The following is a 12,734-nucleotide window of genomic DNA, read 5'->3' as shown; positions in this document are numbered from 1 at the left end:
CTGTAGGCGACGCATAGCAGCTCTGCTTAAAAATAAATGAAGCCTATAGCTAAAAGAAATAGAAGTTGGATGGATTTCTGCAGACAGAGGAGGAGGAAAGCTAAAAATGGAGATAGATGTTTGAAAATAAAAAAAATAAAAAAAACTGGAGTGTGGGCAATGGAAGAAAAAAAAAACAAAGGTTTTTTGACCATGATGAAAAAGAAATGAAGCAAACCAGACCACGGGCAGCATCTGATGTGAAGCAGGCAGTCTGAATTATTAACAAACAGATTTTTTTAAATATTAAAGTCAATTTAATTCTAACAAAGCAGATATCAGAAGGGGAAAAGGAAGGAAAAAAAGGGGAAGGAAGTGAGAAAAAAAGAAATTCAAAGAAACATTACAGACAGCTGGGTAAATCCTCAAATTTGTACTAACTAGTGTTTACTATTGACATGATGCCCATTGCATCTTAGTTGTTCTGCTTTTTATTAGGTTGTTAATGGCCAGAACCTACTCTTTGGACGGCCAATAAAAAGTTTCATTTCACAGTGTTGAGGAGTTTGTCACTGTTGGTTAGATTTACAAGAGAGTAAAGCAGCAGAGTCAGAGTGCACCGTCAGGCCGTCCAGCATAGAGCCTAATCAGCAAAAATTGTCGGCTTTCAAATGAAGTCAAAGCGTTCGCATCGAGTGAAACAGCAGTTTCTTTTTTTATTCTACTACACTAAAAGGGGATGCAGCAATAAAAAAAATAACAAATATGAGGCAGCACTTCGCATTTTTCTGCTGCAAATTTGACATCTATTATTAAATATGAAGCTTAATGTGCAAAATCAGTGCTCAAGCACGCTTGACAAACACACTTTTTTTTAAACGATGAACACCAACTCTTGCTTTCTTAACACTGCAAATACAACAGAGGTTAAAGTCAGAGACACTGTTATTACTGAATATCCATGTCTGCACTCGGTCTGTGTTGTGACAGCAGTACCACATCGACTAAGCTTTCACTCCTGTGGTTTGACTGGACATCGGGTCAGGTGATATAGGGATCGGGTGGCAGTCGTGTGGGAAAGTCTGGGTGTGTCGAATTTCTGCATACATGCGAAGGATAGATGGACTTTGGCTTTGCTTGCGGTAATCTTGGCAGAGCTTCAGTTCATCCGGGTGAAGACAAACCCGAGCTACAAAGGATTGGTCTCGAGTTACCAATATACGTACAGACGATGACAGGGAGACGAACTCAGTCCTCCAGTGGACGATTGGTTTAGAGTTGCGTCTCTTAAGCGTCAAAGGTGCGGCTCAAGAACTGTCAGAAGTTTTGGGGTTTTTTTGGGTTTTTTTCTTGTGAAAAGGTAGTCAATCCTGTCCCTTTTCTCTATATCCATGCAAAGGATAAAAAGAATGCTGCAAAATTACTCACTTCATACAACTAGCTAGACTTCCTTCTGACCCAATATTCATACTGTCCTCTAGTCTTCAGGGTACACGACTAGTGGTTTTCTCAAATAGTTCAGGAAGAAATGCGACGTATACAGGATATCAATTGAGCAGCGAAGATTTTATTTCAAACTTCATCACTAGTCAGAGTAACCGAATCATGAGGGAATCTTGGCCGAGTTGTAGAAATCTCTGTTGAAATCTCTGGTGTCTCAGACTTTTCCTTAGAATATCTTCCAAGCACATCAAGAGTTTTCTGTGTGATCAAATAAAACACCTGTTTCCCTGAAACTTGGTAGCACATTGTTTTTTTGGGGATATTCCACCAAATATACCAGCAATCAAAAGTAAGGGTTTGGTAGAAAATCACAAACTATCCAAACATTACCTTGTGATTGTCACACATTTTCAACATCGGGCTCGATGTATGATAATGAATGTGTATAACTCAATCTAAACCCATCAAACTTTTAGACGTGTAATCATTTTGTAATCATGATGAATGTAATCATTTTATGTTTGTGCTTTCGTTGATCAAACTTTTAGTAATGTTTGTATGTTTTGACCAAATGTTATGCTTTGAAATGGTTGCTGAAAACACATTAAATCGCTGGATCACACTTCTGTATCAGGGTTCACTTAAACGCAGTTACAAACATTAAAACTAAGAATGTTGGAATGTAGTGAAGCCACAATATTTTTGCCTTACAATAAATTATATTAAATGGCATGCTCTTTATTCTTTTGTTTTATTTAGCAGGTAGGTAGGTTTATCTCTCACTAATAAGTTTATTGTAAGATTAAGAAAAAAAAAACGGAACAGAGTTTTGATTTTACTTTAATTACTTTTTAGCATTCACTTAATGCACACCACTCCACTATTTTCTACTCTTTGTTCTTCGCCGGGTCTTTTCGTTCAGCACATCCTTTAAACTGAGTGACCTGAAGATTGAGTGTCCGGTTGACAGATTGGCCGACTCGCCAGCCCGGCTCCATCGCCAGCCCGTCTGATGGCTCCCTGGCTGACTCGCTGTCTGAGGGGCTGATTAACAAGCGCTCCCACCTTAATAGCAACGAATCAATAGTGCAATCCAACTCTGCACTCTGCAGAATGACAGGAGAGTTGACTACAGAATAGAGGACAGTGTGGTGGATAAATGCCAAATGGTTTTCTCTCTAACAGAGATTTTTATTTTTTTATTTTTTTTGTAGCATGTGTGTTCCAGTTTCCAGTGCAGACTTTAACTTGGCCTGCGTGTTTCTTGTGATGAGCCTTTTTTTTTTTCTTTTTTTTTTTTTTTAGAAAAGCCCCCAGGTAGAGTAGAGATTTTAGTGCCTTTTGTTGAAAGTCTGTCAGGAATTCACACACTTTAAATAATCTAGTTTTCTAGAGATGAAAAGACTAGGAAGATTTTTGTGATTATTTTACTTAGTTGAAGTCTGACTCTCCTTTACTATAATCCATGAAGGAAACAGCAAGATCATTGAGTCCTAAACTTCTATAATCTCCCTCTAGCAGTCACAGAATCAAGTTATGATTAACATGGATTGCTAAAGCCAGTGCTCTAAAGCTTTTAAGGTTTCTGGAACCGGCTGAGGATTCATGTAACATCGTTTCTCATTATTTAGGTAAATAAGATAATCTGATGTGAGCTTTCACAAATAAATTTAGAGGGCTTTTTTTTTTTTTTTTTAGAAATCATTGTTACTTTTTTATTTTGTTTTTTATATATGCGTCAAAAAATACTGCATTTTCTTTTACACTAACCTAAATAGTGAATTTTAAGAGGCAGTAGGTTTACTCTTCTGCTTATAGTATCATATATGTGCAGGATACACATTTTTACTCTGCATATTGTTGTTGTTTAATCTGTTGTATTAAAGAATTAATTGAGAGCATTTTCAGTATTTTTATACATATTTCAACATTTGCAAGGCACTCATCCTGATTGGATGCACTAACATAACTGAAAGTTTTCCTCAATTAAAAACAGTCAGTCACCATTTAACACAGCATGTTTCATTTCAAACAGCAAATTTAATAACGGGGCATTTCTGAGGCTGTGACCTTGTTAATAAATTGATCAGAAAAGGTGTCACACTGCTGTCGCCCATATAAGTGATTGATGAGGGAACCACAGTGACCTCAGCCTGAGTTGGTTCTTTGCCTAATCCTAAGCAAAGTTCAGAGAGGCTTTTTGTACAATGACCGATGAGACATTACTGACAATAAACTGAATTCTTATAATCCTACAGTAAAGGAGTTGAGCAAGATCACCATACGGTCTCTAGAGTCTCCACGACCATAGAAATGATGTCGACACCTGTGGGAACACAGATATCACAGTTAATGAAGTTTCCTTATAAATGGTGAGCTTTCACCATCCATTTCAGTTTAACTCTGGAGAATGACGCAGCAGTTTCTGTTTTCATAATTCTGTCAGCTGCTCAAGGAAGTGCAGCTGAAGGGACGTTGCAGCTCCTCTTGACCTTGTCATTTTGCACAAAAATAATAATCTGATTAGACAGAATCATAAACACAAATCCTAATATCTGTGTTTTATGGATCACTACGAGCGAATTGGTTAATAAACACACCAAAGCTCCTAAAGCTTAAAGTTGTTTCATACGAGTCACAGTATTTTAAAAGTTGTGCGAGCAACCATTTGGACAGGTTATTCCTTTTGGATGATTTAGGGGAACAAATCGTCTTCCCTGCAGAGTTAGTGTGTAAAAGAAAGCCAGAGGTATTGGTTTTCACTGATAAACCAAGAATAATATTATTTTAAAGTTCTGCAGGAAGCAAAAACATTTTAAATGGAACATTTTCTCATGACTATTAAAACTGGTAAGTGTTTTATCTAGAATGTTTACTAAGATCATCAAATCAACTTCAAATATGTTTTTGTGCTGATCCTGTTACCCACTGCTGTTCTCCTGTTATTCTAATTCCTTAACACAATACCAGGGGTCTCTGACTTGTACATCTTCCTTTTAAATTGCAGGCAAATGCATCAACAAAGTGGCAGGTATATGTGTTTCTCCCCAGCTGAGAGCACTATTCCATCTGAAGCACTACTTCTACCAATCTTTAAATGAAATGGGCCAGAATATGACATAACATTATATTCACAGCAGTTGCAGTGCCAAAAGTGACAATAAAGTAAAATGTACTAGCCTTACTTTCTGTGACAGCTGAGTGACCAGCGATCACCTGCAGGGTGATCAGAGACGGCCTGCGGTTATCTGTTAATCTATTTAAAGATGTCTATGTACAGACAAGTTATTTTTAACTAGCCCACTTATAGACACATTGAATTTAACCCGCAGTATACTGAAGCATGATGGCCCATTGCTATCTACTGCATTATTATCAGGGTTTACATGTTTGTGAATATATATCAAAATACTTTTCCAGGTCATGTTAACTTAAACCGAATGGAAAATGCTGCTTTCTTCAACCTTAAATAACCCAGCGGCATTTTGGTTCCAGACCAAGAAGATTAATGCTGTGAAGTGGCCAGTCTTTTTCCTGGTCTTTGATCCATTAGGAAACTTATAGGCTAAATATTTAGCACTTTAGTCTCCACAGTAAAGCATTTTAAGTTAGTGAAGAGAATGTAGCCTACATACGTTTTTGTAACCACCTAATGTTAATTATTCTTTTGGTGTTTTGTTAAATTTGATCCTTATATATAGGATATATATATAGGATTTTTTATTTTTATTTTACCTTTACATTAATTATTTTAAAAACAGAACAGTGTGGGGGTAAAATGATTTGTGCAGAAACAACTATTCCCATCAAGAGAAGTACACTTCACTCAAACAATTTCATGTTTTAGCCCAGAATTTGATGAAGACTCCGAATCTTTGGGGGGGGGGAATAAAAAACTGCTGTATGCTCATTTTCTGGGCTCACACTGATGGTCATTCTGTTGAGTGTGTGTTTTTGTTTTTGTTTCCTCGGACGTGGGTGAGATTTTTAAAGCATACTGCTTTTAATGGAAAGCAGCTCTCGTGAACAGCACAGCGAGTTTGACACAAATGAGTTTCGTCTTCTTTCCCACGGGGCCCAAGCTCATTAAAGCATATTACTGTTTGTGCCAAAAAAACGAAGGACCTACTTTGGTTTCCAGCCTGTTGTTGAAGAGAATAAAATGTAACACACATGCATACGCACAGGGGAGAGAAACAGCCCCATATTAAGTGAAAGCACAGTCTTTATTCAAAGGCATATTGTGTTAAGCAATAGCTACAATTACACTAGATAACATTAAAGTGCTCAGCAGCATATTTATTCAACTTTATTGACACTACATCACCTTAATTGCTGTCAAAAAAATCTTAATGCTAGCGAGTTAACCAAGTGCATGCTGTCATATGAACATTAAGCCTGTAATAAAGTCACTAAAGATAACAATTGATGGGACCAAACAGTTTTTTAAGAATTTGAGATTCTATGCAAATAACAATTATTTTGTGTTTACACATATGCCAAAATTTAACTAGCATAATCAATAATGTCCACTTATTTTCCAGAGCCCATCAAACTCATCAAGTTTTCACTAGATTGGATATCTAAACTCAGTGCAACTGTGATAAAACATAAAAATCTGTACGAAGCGGAAACAAGTGAGTTGTTGATACAATTGCTTTAAAGTTAATGGACAACCAAAAGAAACAAAATTCCAATCTTAGAATGACATGCAGTCATTTTAAAAAAACAGAATAGAGGGAGAGTATTCACAAGCAGAAAACATCTAAAACAGTTGCCAGTTTGGGAGTGATGTGACACTTTGCACACAGGTGAACTTAATTTCATGAAGCATTTGGTTTCTGAAGGTACTTGGTTGCATCGGACCGTTGCAGAGGCTTCATAGCAAAATGATGTGTGCAAAAAACGCATGCAGCTCAAGCTTATATTTTTATATTTTGCTTATTTTAATTATGCAAAGACTATTTAGCATAAGAAATATTAAGCATAAATATTGTATAATTGTATAAATCTTAAATATATATATTTTTTCTCAGCATTTATCTCAAGTTCTTGTGAGGAGAGTGAGGCGCCTCTCGTAACTTAAACCAGAAGAGCAGCAGCACTTTGGCCTCCTGTCCTTCCTTGTTCTGCAGTTGTAAACTGGTATTAATTTGTGATCACGAGCTGTGAAATTTCAAACACAAGGTCAAATGGATGTTGGCTACGGCTGACAGCTACCTATTTTTCACAGCACATATTTAGCAGATGGTGGGCTGCCTGTTGGAAAAGATCCCAAAAGTTGAGTGTTAATTGTGCGGTTAATGACGAGGTTAATAGTAGGATGAATATCACCCATTGTTGTAAATTGATTCGCAGCCATCTACCAATTATAAGGTTTATTTTGTAATGCATGCTGCTTCATATTGGTATGTGGTTGTTTGTCTAATCAGATTAATTAACATTACATAAGCAGGTGTTTACTTCAGCGTTAGAGCCTGGTTTTAACTGTGCTCAGCTTATTCTGCTCCCCATGGTTTGAAAGTGTTTGTGTACACCTGCTGATTTTTGAAATGTATTATAATATTTACAATGTATCTCTGAGCAATAAAGTGTGAATACATGCCATTACCAAAATTAAAATCTAAGGGTTATTAAAAAAAAAAAAAAAAAAAAAAACACGGTACAAGACCAGCCACGTTTGGGGACTTTTAAAAACAATGAAATAAATTTTGCTGTAGCCATAAAGGAGGGTTAATAGTACATGTATTTGCACCCAACTGCTATTATGCAAACATCATTTGCATGCACAATGCAAGTCAGATACAGAATATTGTTTTGTATGTTTCTATGTTTGTTTGTTTTTTATGTGAGAGTAGAATAAACTACTCTCAACCAAAACAATCCAATGATGGATGGTAAAAGTGATTGCTAGCATCTTAGGTAACCTTAAGAATATAAACCACAAAGTTTGAAGCCATGAAATCTTATTTTGAACAGCCTTGTGCCATTGGTGCCTGTCTGCTGTACCTATTCTATTCATATATTGCATGAAAATATACCAAAAAACTGCACTTTCTTATTGCCTTTATAATTAAAAACATTTATTTTGGGGGTTTTACAATAGCCAAGATGGTGGGGTCAAAGAGTCCTAGAGTGACAGGTTTCGGTTTTCGTACCCCTGAAGACATGTTCTTGGCACATGTCACCTACTATTCAAAAAGCACTGCTTTTTTTTTTTTTTGTCTAAAGAAAAAAAAACATACCTACAGACTTTTCACCCACTAAAATGTACATAGTTCATGTGTAAAACCTAAAGAGTTACATTTAGAGTTGATTGATCCAAACAGGTGTGTGTGGTAAGCGCATGCAACACACCACTTCCATATAGAGCGGTTTTTGCCACTTAGTTGATTCCGTAAAAGTCCTTTTCTCTACAGGTAGCATAAAGCATACATTTCTGAAAAGAGACGGCTAAATCAAATGGCTATGCAAGGCTTCTCTCTATGAGGAGACACAGTGACTTGATCTGGAATCTATTTGCGCTCATGTTGTTAAAAACAAAGACTTGATGCTTGATTTGTGGTCTTGGTCTCAAGTTTTATTAGCAATCTCTTCACTTCTAATCTTGAGTGAAAGTGAGTCGATGTGCAAGCCTGCAGCTATGACAGGTGATGCTGTGCATGCTCATAATTTTACTGCAAAAGGGTGCACCCAATTAATCAGCTAATGATGTTTCATCATAATCTGCTTTGGCTTCATAATAATGATCATATGTGTGTTTTTCTAGTTGAACACTATTCTCTTGCTCCTGCTTTACCAAAAGCACTTCCTGTTGTCTTCATTAGACATTGATATTCTGCCTCATTCTCCCTCCAGACTACGCCCAACCTTATGCTGTAATTCAGAAATCTTAAAGCTTGACATGGCTTTTAAGCATCTGTGCCTTTAAGGTTTGTTTTGACTTAAGTTTCCTTAGGAAAAAAAAAGCACACTTATCAAGTCTGATCCTAGTTAAGCTGCTGCTCTCTCCTGTGTGCTTCAGCTTTCAAAATATCTGTTTCTATAGAAGCATTCCTGTTTGCTGTTTCCAAGTTAATCCATGCATTTTATTAAAAACATACTTATCCTCCTCATTTTTATTGAAGCAGTAAGTGTGCATGTTTTTTTTCCATATGCGGTTTTTGCATTTTTTATTAGTTTGTGCTAAGTAAACATTACAGCTATATTGCATCTAATGTTTTTATCTCATCGTGTTTGCTTTATAGCTCTTCTGACAACCAGACGATGTCTCATTATGTTCTGTTGTGCAAACTGTAAAATACAAAGCATGAAGTTCTTTCTTTTTTACGCATCTAATGGATGACGAGGACATTTGACAACCCTCCATCCATGTAAATGTAAATGGGCCGGACATAAATGCAGCTGAAAAATGTTCTCCAGTCGACATTAAAATTGGGACTGCTCATGTTTACGGAGGTAAACACGTTCGCTTCCAAGAACAGAAGGGTATTAGAGAAAGCTGAAAACATTCATTACAAGTGGGTCGGTGATAGATTATTTATTTAGGTGCCAAACTAATGTCTGCATTCCTTCATCTTGTTTTTTTTTTCTTATTTTTCTGCAGGGGGGAGCCATCCAGAATATTGAGTCTCAGCGTTGTCTGGAGCTGGTGGAGAGCAAGCAGTCAGCCTTCACCTTCCAGCTGGCCATTCAGGACTGCACTGGTCAGAAATGGACCATCACAAACATTTTGACTGTCCTGCCGCAGTGAACACTGTCAGGATGGAGTTATAAAGGAACTATTAGAGTCCAAACAGAGGGGGACTTTTCCAAAAACACAAAAAATAATCAACTCTGGACGAGTTTTTACCCAGAACCTGGACAAGAATACAAGTGCTTCAATCATGCACGGACCATCAGTAACTTAATAACCTTTTTCTACCAATGAAATGAGCAAGGAGACAGTCACAGATGGAGCAGATGCTGTCGAAGCTATTAAGCCTGCCATTAAAATGAGATATATTATGGTTTGTTCTTTGAGGGGAAAGGCTCATGAAACCGTGGAAGCAGACTGTTTATTGCAGGAGTGGGCTTGCTTTGTTATTTTGGGTCCCTGTCAGCTTGAGATGGTGCCTGAAACCCCATCTGTCTCTTTGCAGAATCAACAAAACAAGGTGTATGACCATAATTCCAAAATGTCTGAGTGTATAGATAGTTGGGGGGACTGAGCGGAAAACCTGCCTGCATGCAAAGCAGCTGATGTTTTTGCACAAATCAAACATGGAAGGCAGTCATTAGCCGTTATCGTCCTGTTTGACGCAAGATTGAAGTCATCAAAGAAGCTCTAAAGTCTGTCTGAGTCACAAAAACCAGACAGAGTGTAATGCTGAGCAACGATGGAGTGATTTAAACTCACAGCATGATAGAAACTCTGGCTCCTCAGAGGTTTTGTAGTGTGTTTCAAAACTAGATGGGTACCTGCAGGGACCGCACATGTGTGGTCAGAGACGAGGACTTTAAGATTTTATGAAACACCTTTGTAATCCTGTCGAGATGACGAAGAACAACTGAATTGGAAAGTGAGCAGCAAAGACCTGAATTCATAAGGATTTCAGAAAAACACAATTTTTTTTATTAAGGACCCAACTTTCTTTCTTACAAAACTGGCCATAGCCAAGAAAGAAGTTACACTTAAAAATGAAACAATTAAGCTTTTTATTTTGTAGCACTTTCATCACTTATTGGCACCCTGGGTAAAATGTCCGAGGAACTAACTTTTTACCTCAGCAATATAATTTCACAGTGAACTTTGTTTCTGACAAACACCTCCTTCATTGTGGAATATTATGCAGCTGAATGACCAAATGAAAACCCATTTTCAGATTCATGGTGTCGGCCTCCTGATTTTTCTTTAGCAAGATTAGCTGGACCTTTGGGAGAGAAACATACTCCCCACCTCATGGAGCCCACCCATGAACACTGAACAGTCGCTTTTCCATATTTTCATTCCTGATTTTTTTTTTTTTTTTTTTATGCCAAACCCACCACAGTTAGTTGTCCCAGTAGTTGTCAACCAGTGGCACATGTTGAAGTGATAGAATAAAAATGCTTTTCCCTGACATGTCTGCCAAAAAATGGATTGGCATATGGGTGACATTTAAATCATTTTTATTTTCAAGAGTAGCTAAAAGAAAGAAAAATACCCATTTGTAATTTCTTCCCTGTGACAGAGTAAAACTTACCTGATTAATTTTTAAAAAACAACAAATTTTAGTGTCAAGTGTTTCAAGTTCATGCAGCTAATTTATGTAAAAACACTATTTACATAATAGTGTTTATGTAAACAAACACTATCATGTAAATAGTGTTTACATATGGCTATTCATTAAATAAATTGCTGTTTTATATATTTTTGGGGGAAATTTAAAGCCGAATTTACATTTAATTTGTAGTTGGTCAAACTCAGGATTCTGAAACCAATTTAGAAATACATTAAACATCGTCTGTTTAAACCTTCTGGTTTTCAATCATAAAACTTTTAAAAACCATATTAGCATACACGAAACGGCAAAGAAGTGATAAAAGGTAAAAATCGACTAAACAAGACTTTAAAAACTAAATGACACAATAAGTAAGATTCTTTAAAAAAATATCTTTTTCTATTAAAATCCTGTTGTGCAGCATAACTTTTTAAAACGTCAAAATAACAGTAAATTATTTTCTAAAAGAAATTTAATGCCAGGTCGTCTGTTTTTTTGTTTCTTTTCCAGTATCTTTGGCCATTTGATAACTGTCTGTATCCATTAACAACTAAAAGATCCACAACAGAAGACTGTAAAGGCAGTTTTTATTTATAATGTAAAAAGTTTGTAAGGTCCTCCAGTGCAGGAGTGTTAATTATTTTCAGGAAAGTGTGAACCCAAATGAGGACTTCAGACTAGTTTGTGAAGTGGATTCTCTACTTGGCTCTCCCTCAGACATCAGTTTTCACTGACATGTTTCTTTGATCATAGTCAAAATGCTCTGAGCCTCTGAAGCTCAAGTGTTGCCTGAAAATTACAGCAGAAATTTGGATATATTCTAGCCTGCGCTTTGGTTCGGCTGATGCCAGACTTCGGTTAAGAAGAACCCTGCATCCTGCTGACTTAAATTAAACAAAACTAGTGATTGACACGCGTGATATTAAGACGAGTTTAGAAACTGGAAAGATGCAAAGATGTGAGCTGACGTTCGGTACATTTCTTCCTTAATTATCCTCTAATTCAGTCTGTTGCAGCTCTACACCCGAGTGTCCAACATCAATAGACTTCACAGATGAGACGTATTTGGAGCAGAACTACCTCTGTGAAATCACATCTTTTACATCCACCCTCTCAACAGTTTGTGGCAGATTTTGCAGACTTGTTTGAAAGGCTAAGAATGTAGCTTTTATTAGAGATTGTAAATGAATGAGTCCTTTTCTGTCTGCAAATATCATCCTCTTAAGACCTTTAGAAGCAAAAATTTAAAATAAGGAAAAGGAATAGCTACGGAGGGTATGAATTAAATCAAGTACAAATATTAACCGGTGTTATGTATCCTTTTTAGCTTCCTATATTGCAGACACTTTTTTGCTCCAGGAAACAAAGCATGTGCAATGATGGACTACTTGTTACAGAGGATGACATAGGAAGCAAATAGCTGATGGAGTAAGGATGCACTGAGCTGAGTGTTGCTCGCTGACAGAGGCCTGGCAGCACAGCTGTTTGCTTGGCATGGTTTATTAAAGCTGACTTTTGATAAACAACCGCACCACTGAATGTAGCTTCCTGCTAACATTCATCCCTTAGATATCACAATCAGTTATTTATAGTTGCAAGGGGACACAGAGCCTTCATAAAGGAGATCACTGTGTTTTTGTTTTTGACCGTCTCAATATCTCTGACTTCAACTGGACACATTAATAAGTAGGCAGTTACTATTTGCCTTTACTTTTGTATGGCCTAGTTTTAAGCTTGACTTTTTTTTTTTGGTATCTTTAATTGCACCCCCTCCATTAAGTGACTACTCTAGTTAGACACAAAGATGAGACTTCCACTACAATCAACTACAATAAGCCCTTGCCTTCTGCGTTTCCAGGCGGCACATTGTCATTCGATATATGGCTGCGCAGATTCTGTTGAACAAGAACCCCTAGAGGTTCTCACTTTGCCAGGGAAATCCATTTTAATTTGCGATTTTAAATTATGTATCTGCTTTACAAGATAGTGGAAAGATCCATTGTGTTTTATTCATATTAGTGCCGTCAAGATTGGTTGGCTTTTTTGTGCCAATATTTGATTAGCTATTCT

The 12,734-nt window shown here is 36.9% G+C and overlaps 1 protein-coding gene across 2 annotated transcripts in view; it reads left to right on the top strand.

The window, feature by feature from the left end:
* The window catches only part of LOC103466266 (polypeptide N-acetylgalactosaminyltransferase 18-like), a 149,701-nt gene extending 138,643 nt beyond the window's left edge, over positions 1-11,058 (top strand). For both annotated transcript variants that reach the window (XM_008411740.2, XM_008411739.2), the window contains exon 11: positions 9,029-11,058. In XM_008411740.2, the coding sequence (XP_008409962.1) occupies positions 9,029-9,175 (147 nt within the window). In that variant the 3' untranslated portion in view covers positions 9,176-11,058. The remainder of the gene's footprint in view (positions 1-9,028) is intronic.
* The last annotated feature ends 1,676 nt before the right edge of the window (positions 11,059-12,734 follow it).

This window comes from Poecilia reticulata, linkage group LG6 (assembly GCF_000633615.1).
Source record: "Poecilia reticulata strain Guanapo linkage group LG6, Guppy_female_1.0+MT, whole genome shotgun sequence".
NCBI lineage: Eukaryota > Metazoa > Chordata > Actinopteri > Cyprinodontiformes > Poeciliidae > Poecilia > Poecilia reticulata.
The sequence above is the reverse complement of the archived record's forward strand: the minus strand, read 5'-3'. Positions and strand labels throughout refer to the sequence as shown.